The 17,515-nt window shown below is 38.1% G+C and overlaps 1 protein-coding gene across 1 annotated transcript in view; it reads right to left on the reverse strand.

Annotated features, from left to right (window-relative positions):
- CFTR (CF transmembrane conductance regulator) overlaps positions 1–17,515 on the reverse strand; it is a 181,023-nt gene that overhangs the window by 36,771 nt on the left and 126,737 nt on the right. Inside the window, exons 21-22 of the mRNA XM_068972401.1 lie at positions 16,882–17,109; positions 14,431–14,531 (exon numbers count right to left, since the gene is read on the reverse strand). Coding sequence (XP_068828502.1) covers positions 14,431–14,531; positions 16,882–17,109 — 329 coding nt within the window. The remainder of the gene's footprint in view (positions 1–14,430; positions 14,532–16,881; positions 17,110–17,515) is intronic.

Here is a 17,515-nt window from a genome sequence, read left to right on the forward strand (position 1 = left end):
GATATTTATCCTTAATTGAACATTTAAAGCTTCATTTTAGAAAATCTTAATAGTATTGCCCGTTTTCACATGCACTGATCAAGACTAATATTTATAAAGAGCTTTATTCTATCTAGGAATTGTGTGCTTCAATTTCCCTCATCTTGAATATATCTTCAAATTATCTTCAATAATTATTCAAGATTCAAAAAGAGAATCCTTTTAAGCCAAAACCCACTAGAAATGAAAGTGAAAAATATCCAAAGCCGATGTCCATCAAAAATAACTCAGGAGGAAATAAATGGCATATTATAATTATTCCTCTGACATAATATTTTAATTTCCAAATTATGGGTGATTTTCAGAGTTTATTAAATCCTGACTCAGTTTTTTTATTAAATTTGAATTGAAATACACTGTTGACATTTCTGCATGTCAGTGCTGTGAAGAATTCTATACTAGTCTTTGTAAGTGCTTTAGCACGTCAAGTAAGGAACTGTATAACAAAAATCCATCCTATTTTAACACTTTCAAGCATCAAAAAACATTTAAATATTGCTACAAAACTACTCAAAATTGCATGTGTTGTTATTATTAGAAAATGACATCAAAACTACTACTTTGACAGCACTAAAATGTCATGCACAATTTTTCTTTGTAAGCATTTGTCTGAGTACAGCAAATTATAGTCTTCATTGGCAACGGTTAACCCAGGACTTCTTTTATTGTTGTTTTATTTTTTGAATTCAGAATTTCTAATGTCAGCTATGGTATACAGAATGCACCTATCAAAGTGAGAAAATACAATTTTCAACTGATCACCTTTCATATAATCTAGTTGCTTAAAGTTACCCCAAGACAGTTTATTATAGTTATCCACAGCATGGTCAAATATCCCTAAGAACAAGTTCACCATAACAACAGGCACTCATCTACAGCCCGTGAACATTCACTCAACTGAATGGGTTAAAGTATTTTCTGACAGGAAGGAAAGGTGGCCAATGCAGACACTTGCATTATGGTTAGGTTTTCAGCCACTGAAATAGTGAACAGACGATGTGGCCAGATAATATTATGAATTACTCACTCCCCATGCCTCACAGGCTCTCCAACTCGCACATTACTTCCACTGCCTCTCAAAGGACAAGGGACATAGACCAGTGCACAGAAAATCGTTTCTGGTCTTGCAAGTTGCAAAAAAACGCCTTTGTAGTCAGAGATTGATAATTCAAAAATTTTGAGCCACAAGAATATTGCCTGTTAAGATTCAAAAACCAAAGCCTGAAGGACACAAGCCTGAAGGACAGGGTTTATGTAAAAACCAGTAGTCAAGTATGATCTGATGGATGAGAAACAGCTTCTCTCCTCACCCCACAATCTGACTCACAAATGGGCTGAGGCACAAGTTCCTCTAAAAAGAAGCTCTGCCTTGCAACTGAACTCTGGTTCTCTCCTCAAGTAGATTTGAGTGATCTCAGAACTTCGGAGGCCTGTGCCTCAGTTCGAAGGTGGATACAGGAATGGGGCAGGGCTTAGAGAAGCCTCCAGTGCCTGTATGGCATAGGAGCATAAGAGTGGACATGCCTGCATGGCATGTTGAGACACAGATAACTTGACATAGCTTTGGATTTTCTTGTATTTCCAGAATGATGATGAGGGGGAGCCAAATAATCCCAATACTTTGACCCCCTCGGGGTCTTCCATTCCTCAGGGACGTGGAAGCAGCTGAGAGAGTGCAGGCTCACCAAGGGAGAGCTAATAGTCAGGACCAGAAGGAAGACCCAAAGTACCTGGACTGTACACCTCTAGGTCAGAGACAGCCCTGGAGCCACTGAGCACAAGGGACAACCTAGGGCCAGACACCCCCTCCCTCGGTGTCTTGGTATCCTGTAAACTCTGCTCACAATTGTATAGAGTCACTTCTAGCAAGATCTCTGAATTTGCCGAGGTTTCTTCTACTCGGTGGAAGGCATGCTCAAATAGAAAATAAATATGACTATAGCACAAGTAGTCATATATCTTCTACACTTGATTTAACAACCGAAGATTCATATCTGTAGTCAGGGATGGATCCAGGTGTGGAAACAGAGACGTAATAATGTGGGAGATTCTTCTTAAGAGAAGGTCTTAAGAAGACATCAATACAATATCAATACAATGAAATATTATTCAGCCACAAAAAGGATGAAACATGAAATATTGTCATTTGCAACACTGATGAACACAGAGATTATGATACTAAGTGAAATCAGACAGAGAAAGATAAATATTATATCATATCACTTGTATGTGAATTCTAAAAAAATTATACTAATGAATCCATTTACAAAACAAAAACAGACTCACAGATACAGAAAACAAACTTATGGTTACTAAAGTGGGGGATAAATTAGGAGCATGGGATTAACAGATACACACTACTATATATAAAAAGAATAAGCAACAAGGATTTACTGTATAACACAGGGAACAATATTCCAAAAAAAAGAGAAGAAAGAAAAAGAAATAAAATTCTGCATAGAAAATTAAGTATAGGACCTTCAAAAGGTTCCATGCAAGTGGCAGAAAGTGAACTTACATCTAAGGGGCTTCAGTTAGATCCACTGTGCCTATTACAGTAAACTTACTCAAGCACTGTTTAAATATCTTCCCCACCAAATGTTTAGCATCATGCAGTCCCTTAATAAATCTCTGTTCATAATGAATTAACCCATTGTTCCACCTCACATGCAGAAAGCAGTTTCCGAGCAGGGAGAATGGCAGTGCCATAACTTAGTAGGAAATCCAGGCTACAGTTGTAGCCTCAGCTCTCACCCTAAAAATATACATTACTATTTGGATCAGAAGGACGTTTTAACATATCAAATTATTTTTAGTCTCATCTACTTGTTTTCATTAATCTTTTTAACCTAACTGAATCCTATGTCTAATTTGGGATGTCTAAATATTTTAAGGTGATTTATAAAAACTGCTGTGCCATTGTCTAGCTATGTAGGTGGAACTGGATGGAAATTCAGATTTGACCATTTTCAGAGTTCTGTAGATGGAGTTGGGCAAACTCTTTAACCTGAAGCTTCTGCTTCTGTGCATAGAAAAGTATTTCCTATAGAGGAATGAGGAGGTATTGCTGTCTAGCTCACTGATAGCAAAGTCTCAATGTAGCCATTACCAGCTTAGGTAGGAGCACATGTCTTAGATTTTAAGAAGTAAATGATGAAGCCAAAATGAGACTCAGGCACTGAAACATCAAATCATCAATCAAATCATCAAGTTTTCCTCACGTGAAGAGGAAAACTTCACATAATTTGCATAGGCTTTCCACAAAATTGGAGCTTAGTCAAAATGAAGTGGGGTTTTTGCTTGAGAAGCATCTCATTTAAATTTTTGGCATGATTATTTATATCATGTATTATACTCAAAAATTCTCCTGAGCCCATCTTTAAAAATGAATCTCATTATCTTTATGATAATGTCTGAATTACTTATCTAAGCATCAGGAGAACCAAGTCTTTTGGGGAAAGACTGCTCCATAGCCTCATCGCAACTTCACTTTGTAACAGATATACTTAGCGAAAGAGAAAACGATTCCTGACTTTCCTTCTCACCTTCTGTTAACAAAGAGGCAAGAAAAGGCTTAAAGGCCTCTTTTTGGGCAAGTCAGAAAACTAGACTCTTTTCCCTGCACAAAATATTTGTTCTATTTCCTTTCATCCTTTTGGTTGTTTGGAAACCAGGCCATCAGATTTGTTCAGTAACACCTAAACTACATGTAACACTCACTAAGCCATGACAATGGAATATATATTGCAAAAGCCTGAGATCTGGCTGGCAGTGCTGTACAGAGTGCTCATAGCTGGTGGTTACAGGAAGATCACAATAAATAAACGTGAAGACAATCATCTATTAACAGAAAGCTGACACCACGTGAAAAACATCACACATTTTGCAAGAGAAACTTTCAAAACGTCAAGTACATAAAAGGGAGGATTAACGTGTTTTAAATCTTAGATTCTTCCTGGTAGGCCCAGACTAGATGCTTTTCAGCAAGCAACTGACTAGAGTCAACTGACAGGGACCTGAGACCCAAGGCCATGTTAGAGGGATTAGCATAATCTTTAGGCCATGGATATAGACTTCAGAGATAATGGTTATTATGGAAATAGACTCTCTACCCAAAACATATTCTTGAAACTCTGATCTATCTTTCTGCACCAATTACTTATGCTCCTAGAGCCCTTAACAAGTCAGTCAGGACTGTATTGCTGTAAATTATTAACAGCTTAAGCGAGTTACTTTTGGTATACTATAGATTCTGCTGCTAAGTCATTTCAGTCGTGTCCAACTCTGTGCGAACCCAGAGACGGCAGCCCACCAGGCTCCTCAGTCCATGGAATTTGCCAGGCAAGAGTACTGGAGTGGGTTGCCATTGCCGTCTCCGATACTATAGATTCTAACCCTTTAGAAATTATTATAACTTACTACCTAATCTGTGGTGAATTATGTGGCAAGTTAATTTGACTTTTTTCTGACTGCAGGATGTGCAAAAAAAAAAACACACAACTAATGTCAAAAAGGCATATCTTAAATAAACACAGAGATATAAAATACATTGGTGCCTATTTTCAACAATTAAGAGCTTCAATAATTACAGTACCAAGTGCCAATAGGCAAAGGAGGACTCTGATTTATCTATCTGAAAAGGTCTGATATCACTTATTATATCTACTACTCAAACTTGAACTTAGATGATTCTGGAGTTACTATTTTCTAAAAGCATATGATAGGCTATCAGTAAGTGGTTGGTGAATACAATTGGGCCTATGAGGTGTCCATTAAACATATTTCAAAGGAAATCTCAAGAAGAGGAGATTTACTAGACAAATAAAAATAAAACAACAGATTAAAATATTTTCCCAAGGTTTTGACTGTTTTACTAAGAGTTTTTCTAAGCATCTTAACTTTGAAACAGTACAACTTTCACAAGTTCTCTATCATTAAGCACCATTCTTCACATATCTTTCAGGTTTATATTCATCACTGGTTGATATACAGGATAAAAATAATTTCCTGATAGTCCATCAGTTCCAAAGTAAATTCTATCTCATAGACCAGAAGTAAGCAAAACTATGACCCAATGGCCAAATCACGCCATATCCATCTGTTTACATTAGCTTTGCCCTACAAAAGCTTAGGTTTCCCAGGTGGCTCCGTGGTAAAAAAAAAATCTACCTGCCAATGCTGGAGCTACAGGAGATGCAGGTTCAAACCCTGGGTTGGGAAGATCCCCTGGAGAAGGAAATGGCAATCCACTCCAGTACTCTTGTTTGGGAAATCCCATAGACAGAGGAGCCTGGTGGGCTTACAGAGAGCCTACACCCATGGCATCACAAAGAGTCGAACAGGACTGAGTGTGTGTACGTGTGCACACACACACACAAGCTTAGCTGAATAACTGCATAAAGACCACCTAGCTCACAATGTTGAAAAAGGTACTGCCTAACCCTTTACAGGAAAACTTTGCTGGCTCCCTGCCATGACTCAGGGAAAACTGGGGTAAAAATTAACCTTAGAGACCCTCAAATCCAGTGAATCACAAGTCTATATATACCAGAATAACCTGGAACACTTTTTAAAAGATAGACATCATGCCTGGTCACTTTGCCCTCAACCAAGAGAACTGCTTTAATTAGTCTCAGAGGACCCTGAGTAATCTCTCTTTTTATAAAGATTCCACGTGTACTGTCAGGTTGAGAACCTCTGATCTAATCCATTCCTTCTTTAAATCCAGGAAGTTTAAGTGTTAAGCACAAAGCTCCACAAATTTCCCTAACTTTCCTACACTCGCACAATCCCATCAGGTTCTCATAAGACTCTCCTACCAATTCAAGACTCAACAACATCTTAATGAAGCTTTCTTTGTCTTTGTTGGTTCCAGTAACACACTGGTTGAGAGTTCTTTGATCAGCTCTGACAACTGCAGTGGTGAGTGACCTAATCACTGGACCCGAGCCTTCAGGGCAGTGGCAGACCCCTGTGACTCCCAAGAGCACCCAGAACAGTGCCTGTATATGTGCCAATGAGGACTTGAGATATCTCAGAGATTCAGAAGAGAATGTCAGAACTAACAGAACCTTAAAAAATTTCCAACCAAACTGTTTCATTTACAAAGGAGGAAAATGCCCTCACGTAGGTTATGACTTATTTGCCTAAGGCTGCACAACTTCTTGGTGGTAAGGCTAGAGTGGAACATGGCATAGAAAGCCACTTTATAGGATGGAAATAGAAAGGCTGGGTGGTACAAAGTCTTGGAACAGACATCATAAGTGGAAAATACACCCTCAAAGACTCATGAGAACAGAAAAACAAAGAAAGGTATTATCAAGATGCCATTAAAAGGAGGTTAAAAAAATATAAGAAATGAATCCTCCCCTCAGATTCTCAGGCCAGAAACTATTTTCAATCCATGAGAATTGGCCATCAGGAGAACTCAGAATTGAAGAAAAGCCAGGTTCCCCACTTCTCATTGCATCAGGTTTCTCATTGGTCACTGTACAATCAGTCACTTGATCTTTACTGGAACCCAAAATAAACACAGGCAATAAAAGGACAAAGGAGAAACAGAGGGAGTTTCTATTGACAGAAAACTCTTCTCAGATTACATCAATCTTGTAAGAACTTTCTGGAAACTCATTAACTGGAATCTAAATGTGAAGCCTACAGAGGTACAGTCTTCCTTACTCATCCTGGAGGCTTCCACCCTCTTGTGTTACTAAGAACACACTATGCAACAGGGATGGTTTATTGGCTGCTACGATTGGAGAATTAAGAAAGTGGGTACTAGTCATACACTCAGATATTTTAGTTTTGCTCACCAGGATGCAGACAGTCCTGAAAATAGATGAACTGTCAACTGTCTCATTCAAACAATGACACTCTTAGTGTGAGCAAGTCACCAGTCACCAGATGGGTTGATACAACTAAGTCTGAAACACTACCTTTGCATCCTTTCTAGCTCTCATTTATTCAATTTTTACTCATTCATGGAGGCAAAAATCTAGGTATACATCAACTATTTAAGACAGTGAAGTGAAAGTCTCTCAGTCGTGTCTGATTCCTTGCGACCCCATGGACTATACAGTCCATGGAATTCACCAGGTTAGGATACTGGAGTGGGTAGCCATTCTCCAGGGGACCTTCCCAACCCAGGGACTGAACCCAGGTCTCCCACAATGCGGGTGGATTCTTAACCAGCTGAGCCACCAAGGAAGCCCATTTAAGATATATGAAGTTTAAATAGTTAACAACAGGAGACAGAGAAACTTTATGTTGTTAAAAATGGCAGGTATCTTATGAATTCAAATACAATAAGTACATAACTTTGTTAATTAATAACACAACATTTTTTAAGATTGAATTTACTTTAATCCATATAGTACTTGAAGAATGGAGCTAAAAAGAATTAATACTTCTCTTTTCATCCCATCTACAGAATAGTATAAGCTTTGCAAATGAAATGAACAGAGAGACATACACATGTGCTGTGCTACGCTTAGTTGTTCAGCCGTGTCCGACTCTCTGTGACCCCATGGTCTGTAGCGTCCTAGGCTCCTCTGTCTGTGGGGATTCTCCAGGCAAGAATACTGGAATGGGTTGCCATGCCTTCCTCCAGGGGATCTCCCCAACCCAGGGATCAAACCCAGGTCTCCCTCAGTGCAAGCGGATTCTTTACCATCTGAGCCACCAGGGAAACTCATGGATACTGGTGTGGGTGGCCTATCCCTTCTCCAGGGGCTCTTCCCAACCCAAGAATCAAACCAGGGTCTCCTGCATTGCAAGAGGATTCGTTATCAGCTGAGGTATCAGGGAAGCCAGATATACACATAATTTATGTTAAAATTAAGAGAGAATTAGAAGTAACAGTTTTTAAAACACTGTGGTATCAACTGAAATAACTGGAAATCCCCTAACATGGGAGTTTAAATGGGAATTAAGTTGGACTCTGATAATTTTACTATTTTAAAAATCTCTGGGATTATACATGACCTATTATACTACACTGTTCATAAGGTGACAGATGAATTTTTTCCCAAACTCCTTAAAGCTAGACAAACTAGTAGGCAGAATAGAAGTTTTGTTCCCTTTTAATGGTCTCTTGATACCACAAGCATATTTCCAGGAGATTCCAAACAAGAATTTAAGAACTCAAATGTCAAGTCTACTGGAAGACAGTTTAGCACTGTGTTTTATAAATACATGGAGGTGTCAAGTTAGTAGTTGAATATATATAGAGAGAGAGAGCAGAGGAGTGGTCTTAACTGGAGATATGAATGTGTGATTCACTGAGAGATGTTTTCAGAAACATGGAGTTAGATTATAACAGCTAGAGAAAGTGTAGACAGAAGAGGGCTAGCTGGTGTTTAGTGATCTTAAAGAAGATAAGGGGTCAGCAAAGAGAACTAAGGAGGAACCAGGGAGGCAGCAGGAAAACCGAGTGTGAATAACATCACCCTAGTGAAAGAAGAAAGGATAACAAGAAGGATGTGTCCATGGCATGAGTACTGAGAGGGTAACAGGCAGGAAGGCCAGGGGTCTCCAAACGGAGGAAATAGCTTGCAAGTGTCAGACATTTTTACCTCTCTTAAGTGGCAGGAGGAAACAAGCTAGCGATATTTTTTCCTTATCTATACAATTTTAAAAGGAGGTTTCTCTTAAAATTCTGTGTTGCCATAGTGACACCTGGTTTCACCTGAAGTTAACCAATGCCTTTTTCTTATGAAATGTTTATCTTACGCTATGCTAATGTACTATGCATTTACCCCAAACTCTGTCTTCAAGTCGGTTCGCCTTTTGGCTCAGAACCTACTTGATAAACCAGTGTGTTATACTCAGATACTGTTCCTCTAATCTGTGTAAACGACACTATTTGTATGGTGATCTGCCCTTCTTCAAGATTCAAGTTAATCATTTTATGACCCAAGATGAATCATTTGGTGCCAAGATTACCCCAAAATGCATCTTATAGGTGAGGGGCCTGGTGCCATTTTGAGTTTTAAGACATTCCTTTCTTTCATTAACAGACTGCTAGTGACTATATAACATCTGGCTAAAGACTAGCAGCGGGGTACTCTTTCTGCCCCCTTCTGATGCCTATGTCAGAAGCTTTCTCTATCTCCTTTATACTTTAATAAAATTTTATTACACAAAAGCTCAGAGAGATCAAGCGTCGTCTCTGGCCCCAGATTGAATTCTTCTCCTCCGGGGGCCAAGAATCCTGGCATCATGATTCAACAACAACCTTTCAAGTACTACTGAGAGATTGAGAGATATAAAGATGCTGGCTCTGGAAAGATATTGGTCATGAGTCTGAGGGATGATGGAAATGAAATGAAGTAGGGTATGGAAAAAATTTCCTTATTTCAAATCCTAAAAGATATGCTGTTAAAGTGCTTCACTCAAATTGCTAGCAAATTTGGAAAACTCAGCAGTGGCCACAGGACTGGAAAAGGTCAGTTTTCATTCCAATCTTAAAGAAAGGCAATGCCAAACAACATTCAAACTACCACACAATTGCACTCATTTCACATGCTAGCAAAGTAATGCTCAAAATTCTCCAAGCCAGGCTTCAACAGTATGTGAACCATGAACTTCCAGATGTTCAAGCTGGATTTAGAAAAGGCAGAGGAACCAGAGATTAAATTCAACATCTGTTGGATCATCAAAAAAGCAAGAGAGTTCCAGAAAAACATCTACTTCTATTTCATTGATTACACCAAATGGTGTAGATTTTGATGGTGTTGATGGTGTGGATCACAACAAACTGTGGAAAATTCTTCACAAAGTGGGAATACCAGACCTCCTTACCTGCCTCCTGAGAAATCTGTATGCTGGTCAAGAGCCAACAGTTAGAACCAGACTTGGAACAACAGACTGGTTCCAAATCGGTAAAGGCTGTGACAATATGTGACAATATGTCACCCTGCTTAATTAACTTATATGCAGAATACATCCTGCCAAGACTGTCAGGAGAAATATCAATAACCTCATATATGCAGATAACACCACCCTTATGGCAGAAAGTGAAGAGGAACTAAAGAGCCTCTTGATGAAAGTGAAAGAGGAGAGTGAAAAAGTTGGCTTAAAGCTCAACATTCAGAAAACAAAGATCATGGCATCTGGTTCATCACTCCATGGCATAATAGATGGGGAAACAGTGAGAGACTTTATTTTCTTGAGCTCCAAAATCACTACAGATGGTGACTGCAGCCATGAAATTAAAAGATGCTTGCTCCTTGGAAGAAAAGCTATGACAACCTAGACAGCATATTAAAAAGCAGAGACCAGAGGTCAGCAAAGGTCCACCTAGTCAAAGCTACAGTTTTTCCAGTAGTCATGCATGGATGTGAGAGTTGACATATACAAAGAAAGCTGAGTGCCAAAGGATTGATGCTTTTGAACTGTTGTGTTGGAGGAGACTCTTGAGAGTCTCTTGGACTGAAAGGAGATCCAACCAGTCCATCTTAAAGGAAACCAGTCCTGAATGTTCATTGGAAAGACTGATGAAACTCCAATACTTTGGCCACCTGATGTGAAGAACTGACTCATTGGAAAAGACCCTGATGCTGGGAAAGATTGAAGGCAGAAGGAGAAGGGTATGACAGAGGATGAGATGGTTGTATGGCATCACCAACTCGATGGACATGAGTTTAAGCAAGCTCTGAGAGTTGGTGATGGACAGGGAAGCCTGGCGTGCTGCAGTCCATGGGGTCACAAAGATTTGGAAACAACTCAGTGACTGAACTGACTGATGGAAAGGACTGGGAGGATGACATGGAGTAAAGCACTGTTTCAAGAATTTCTGCTGAAAATAGGTCAAAGAAAAGGGGTGTTAGATCAAGGGATGGTATTTTTATACTAGGAAGAAAGGTACCACAAAGAGGAGTTAATTGCATTACATAGGAGCAAAGACACAGAGGGACCTGGAACATATGAGCAGTGGCGCAGAACGGTGTTACAACTAGCGGAAAGAAAGGAAGAAATTCTTTCTGGCTCCACCTTTTTTTCCCTATGACATATATAGCAAGATCATTGACTGAAAATGCAATGCGTACAATTATTAGAGTACCTGAGAAGAGACAAGAAGGTGATAAAGAGCAATCTTAGGGAATAAAACAGAGAGAACTTATCAGGAAAATGTATTAAAAGATTTGTTGACCAGTTTTGAGTGCCAACCTTTGAGATGCGTAGTTAGTCATAAATACAAAGCTACCTGAGGTTGTGATGAGGAAGTGTTATCATCCAAATATTATTAATATCTTCACTGGCTGAAAGCTAAGGAAGTCTGGGCACCCGAGTAAATGAATGGATGAGCCATAAAAGGAAAGTCATATTCTTTTAACTTCATATTCACATTGACATTTGATGGTCATGCCTAAACCCAGCCAGATGGGTAAATGAAATATTCTTTCCAAGTATAAATATATTTTTTTCCTGGTACCTGTGTATTAAAAAACTAAAAGTGTCAAACAAAACACCCTGTTTATTGAATTTTAAACTCAGGTGGAGGGATGTCCCTGGGTCCAGTGGTTAAGACTCCATGGTTCCAATGGAGGGGTACAGGTTCATTCCCTGGTCATGGAACTAAGATCCTACATGCTGCAAGATGTGGCAAAAAAAAAAAACAAAAAAACAAAAAAACACCTACCTGAGGTCTAAATTCATTTCAGAACTCAATAAAGTAAAATGAGTTTTTACTTCAAGGTTACAAGGAACTTTAGTGTTAACATATATGTAAACATGAAATTTGAGGTTACAGCTCTCTCCCCTCCTACTTTCAACATATGCTAGGTGAAAACTAACGAATTACTGGACTGCTGTAGCAGTTGCAGGGGTGGAAGCAGTAAGATGGAATTAATAACTAGATAAATGCCAACAAAGACTCAGGCAAGACCATTTGCGCTATTTGGCAGCAAAACACAAACCAACATTATCACTTTGATATTCAAACAAAAGAATATAACTTTTAAAAATATGATGAACTCCAAATATTGATACTTTTCACAGACTGTATTATAACATAATACTTTATTGCGAAGATCCTGTTATGCCAAGAGATGAAAGAAACAAAGTCAAAGCACAGGTCACAAAGTGCAGGATGACCATGTGAAAAACTAGCTAAATAAAAAAGCTTGAAAGAAACATTAATAGAGATTAGACATGCAAAACAGACAGGCACCAAACAAAGAGAGGCTGTAGAGGCTGTTACATAAACCAAGGAAATTAATACAATAGAGAGAAAAGAATTGTGCATGTACAAGGTGAACAAATGCTTCCAGATAAAGAAAAAGAAGTACATGAGGATTTTAACTGTAATGTCAAAGTTGAGGAAAGTTTGAACAAAGAATTAAATAGATGCCAGTATAATATTTACTTAGTATTCTCCTGCTATTTTCCAACAGAAACATTTTAAAGTACATTTACAAGACTCAACTCCAAAAGTATACGAGCTAAGTGAGGAGATAAATAGAGTCACTGCTGCTGCTGTTAAGTCACTTCAGTTGTGTCCGACTCTGTGCGACCCCCACAGACGGCAACCCACCAGGCTCCCCCGTCCCTGGGATTCTCCAGGCAAGAACACTGGAGTGGGTTGCCATTTCCTTCTCCAATACATGAAAATGAAAAGTGAAAGGGAAGTCACTCAGTCATGTCCGACCCTTAGCATGGACTGCAGCCTACCAGGCTCCACCATCCATGGGATTTTCCAGGCAAGAGTACTGGAGTAGGGTGCCATCGCCTTCTCCGAAATAGAGTCACTAAAAAGAGCTGGTCAAACTAAAATGAAACTCTGCTATAAATCATATTGTTAAATAACATTTCAATGAATTATTAAAATGCTTTTGTTAAATAAAATATTGTCACAAGGGCAAGAAGAGGGCGTGAAAAAATTTGGTTTTTCCCTAGAGGTATATTTTATAATTATATTTATTCTGACAGGAATTGATTATACACATTTCAACAACTGAGTGAATATGTGCATTTTGAGAACATGTCAACTGTCTCAGGGAAAAAGAAAAAGCCCATAAACCAAAAGGTCAAGAAAGAACCTAAACCAAAAGGGTAATATATGATGGGGAGGCTGTGGAGAAAAGTGAACCCTCCTACACCCTCCTATTACTGGGAATGTAAATTTGTGCACCCACTATGGAAAACAGTATGGAGCTTTCTTAAATTAAAAATAGAGCTACCATTTGATGTAGCAATCCTGCTCCTGGGCATATGTCTGGAAAAGATAAAAACTAATTTAAAAAGATACATGTACCCTGATGTTCACAGTAGCACTATTTACCATAGCCAAGACATGGAAGCAACCTAAGTGTTCATGGACAGATGAATGGATAAAGAAGATGTGATTCATACATATAGTAAAATACTACAGCCATAAAAAAGAAAGAAATAATGCAATTTCCAGGAACATGGATGGACCTAGAGAACAGCATACTAAGTAAGTCAGTAGAGAAATACAAATGCTATATAACATATATATATATATATATATATATATATTCCATATGTGGAATCTAAAAAGCAATACAACTGAATCTATATACAAAAGAGAAATGATTCATAGATACAGAAAACAGTTACAGTTACCGAAAGGGAAGGAATGGGGGAGAAATAAAGGAGCTTGGGATTAGCAGATACAAACAACTATATATAAAATAGATAAGCAACAGAGCAACAAAGTATCTATAGGGAACTATGTTCAATATTTTATAATAACTAATAATTGAAAACAATCTGAAAAAATACACATCATTGAATCACTTTGGTATACACATAAAACTAACACAATATTGTAAATCAACTATACTTCCATTTTTTTTAAGTCTGACATTATCAAGTGTTGTATATAATACCTATGGCCCTCTGAGAATTCTTACTCTCTCTCTCTTTTTTTAAAAGAATACTTATTTATTTGGCTGTACAGGGTCTTAGTTGTAGCATGTGGGATCCAGTTCTCTGACCAGGGATCAAATCCAGGCCCCACTGCACTGGGGGCGTGGAATCTTAGCCACTGTACCACCCTCTTATACTCTTTTGATGGGAGTATAATCTGGTACAAGGGATCTTAGAACCATTTGGCACCATCTAGCAAAGTTGAACATGGGTGAATTCTATGACCCAGCAATACCACTCCTGGGTGGCTATCCTAGAAAAATCCTAGGCAAAGAACTGAAAGAACGTTCATAGTAGCACTAGATCTTGACTGTGGCTATTTATACGGAAGAAAGAAGAGATATGGGTTTAATAAGAGATACAAACAGTGAACTTTGACCCATTTGCAGTGTTTTATTTCTTAAGCTGGGGCTGGGTATATAGTCATCCCTTATGCTATTATCTATACTTTTTGGTTTGTCTGAATTTTTTTCATACAAGTTAAAAAAAAATACTTACCAAGCTATCCACATCTATGCTAGAGTTTACAGCCCACTGCAATGTACCCATGATATTCATGGCTAAAGTTAGAATAATCCCAACTCTTCCTTCTCCTTCACCTATAGGTGGAAAAAATATATAAACAGACTTTAGGCTACTTCTCTTGTCTGTGAACCGCTTTATGTATACCTAGAAGACAGCATATGTTAAACTTACATTTAGATTTTGTGCCAGTTTAAACCATTTTTCATCTCTGTTCCCCACAGCATGCATCACTAGTGATAATATGCCCTGTTAGTATTCAACCCATGTTTTAAATCAAAGAGTGAGTGCGTATTAGTAAAGAGTTGCCCTTTTTTAAATGCTTCAGATATTGAAAGGGATGTTGGAGTTGGGTAATATAATTTTTATCTCTTCTCCTATTACTCTGTAAGTAATAATATCTTCAAAGACTACAAAGGACAATGGGAAGACTTTCTGTGTCTGAATAAGCTCCTCTACAAAGAAGTCAAAAGCAGGAGAGAGGTGTGTGAGCAGCATCCAGAAGACGTTTAGATGTGCTTCATGTCTTTGTAAGGAGGACTTTTCTCTGTCAATCAGATACTGTTGGGAAGAAAGAACTTAGAGTTTCATGGAGAAGTCAGAACTCATGGGTCTGCCATTTGGAAAAAGAGAAGACTGCCCTTTGAGTTAAAAAATTGATTAGTTCAGATAGGAAGAACAATACTCAAATGCTTAATTAGAGTAGTTAGTTGTTAAGGGCTAAAGGGGACCACTAATTAAAATTTACAAATACTCTGTATTCATGGCCCTAAAGTTTTTCTAATAAGAATGTCCTTAAATTGTTATAAATTTATGTTATCAAATCTTAATTGAGAGTCAATCCTCACAGCTGTAATGCATGATAAAAAAATTTTAGGGCTCTAAAATTGGGAGAAATAAGTCATCCCATTATTATGAATTGAAATTTTTGCTTCCATAATTATTCTAATAGAAGAAAAAACCATAGACAGCAGGTATGTGGTTTTAGTACTAAATCACTTATTTTAAACAGGTAAAATTTATCCAGGGCCCAATACATTACTCATTCTGAATATTAAGATGAGAGTAAGATTAAAATTTTAAAAATAATAACAAGTAACATAAGATTTTTGGGTACCTATTATGGACTAGGCACTATACTAAGTGCTTTGCACAAATTATTACATTTAATACTCACCACAAACTTATGAAATAGGCACTATTGTATTTATTTACACATGAGGAAAATCAGGGCTTTAGAGTAGTCGACTAAAGTGTACAAGTCACCACAGCTGAAGACTAGCAGAGGCAGGGTTGATACTAGCTGTGTGGCTAACATTCACTCCGGCTGGGCATCTGATTTCATGGATAGGTCCTGGGCAATATTGATTCTTGAATGCTCTATCATGCCTAATAAGCCAGGACTCAATCAGATCCTTAATCATTACATTAGAGCACATGATATATTGGTGTGATTTCACTGTTAACAAATCCTTATTCATTCAGCCCTCTTGGATCCTGTTTCAAATAACTTAATTAAAGAAAAAAAATTGTTTCATTCTGAACCACAAAAGAAACTATTTTGTTTTAAGGTTGCCCCAAACTGTTGTACTGCTAAGGATTTACTTCATTTGCCTGCCCCCTTGAATCCCTTTTGCAGAGGCATTTCCCAAAGCCTTGGGCTGAGAGAACAATGAAGGTGAGGAATCCACTACTCTCTCAGCACCTGCGGGACTGCAGGTGGACCTCGGAGCCAATATAAACCTGTTTGCTGTTCTTGTCAATACTTGGTAACTGGACAGAGGAACTCAGCTGTTCACTCAAGGGCCCTGACTGGAAAGGCCATACTAGATCCCTGTTGCACAGCTCTGGCACATTAGCCAAACCAGTCTTTAGGGAAAGAGAAATGAGTGAAGTGGCCACAGAAAAGAAGGCGCATGGCCGGCATCTGGCCTCCAGAGATGGGAAGCTCTGAGTATGACTCTCCATGACTGTTCCATTTCCCGTGGAGGTGCAGTGTGCCTTCTGCCCACAAGGCCCTCCTGGAACTCTCCAACATCTGCTTCATTTTGTTTGAACAGAATTCTATTCTTACAACTAACCAACCCATCAAATTTGCCAGTCCCTCGGAATCTTCATCCACTGTAACATATATACCTCAACACTTCTTATAGCTCAGTAATTCAACTTTTTTCATTAGAAGAGCTCACTTGTCTATATAGGTTTTCATTTTACTTGTGATGAAATATATCTATCTCAGTTTTTCAACTGCATACAGCTCTAAGTCAAAGAAATCATTCATTCAACAATTAACAAATTTTTGATTAATAAACTAAAAAATATATTTAATCATACCTAAAAATTTTAACTTACATGAACGCAGCATTTTACTGCCTGACAAAGCTTTAAATTAAATGCTTAGCTAAACAGTTAAGGAGTTCATAGTACCTGTTGTTAAAATGGAAATGAAGGTAACAGCAATGAAGAAAATGACAAAAATCATTTCTATTCTCATTTGGAACCAGCGCAGTGTTGACAGATATAAAAACCAGTTGGCAGTATGTAAATTCAGAGCTTTGTGGAATAAAGTTTCAAAGTAAGGCTGCCGTCCAAAGGCACGAAGTGTCCATAGTCCTTTTAAGCTTGTAACAAGATGAGTGAAAATTGGACTCCTGCCTGTGAAATATTTCCATAGAGAACAATGCAAGTCATGTGAATACATAATGCAAATTCTTTCTTTAGAAAGGGTAACTTAAAGAGTAATCAAACAAGTAATCAAACAATGGACGTCATTGGATAGAAAGGCTTTTCATTGTGGCTCAAACTTTGAATAGATGCAATCTGTTATTTTTTTAATGAGTTACCCTCCTTTTTAACTTGGTTACCGTGGATGGAAACTTATTATAAAATCGTTGCCATTATTAATTCATATTCCTTGGCTACCACTGGGTATTGTTTATCTGACTAATCCTAAATTAATCACTGCTGAAAATGTTTTTTCTTTTGAGACATTTCATTCGATGCCTCAATTAAGAAAGTCTGCGTGACTTCATTTAACAAATAACCTTCAATGTAGAAGCAC

Source organism: Capricornis sumatraensis, chromosome 5 (genome assembly GCF_032405125.1).
Source record: "Capricornis sumatraensis isolate serow.1 chromosome 5, serow.2, whole genome shotgun sequence".
Taxonomy (NCBI): Eukaryota; Metazoa; Chordata; class Mammalia; order Artiodactyla; family Bovidae; genus Capricornis; species Capricornis sumatraensis.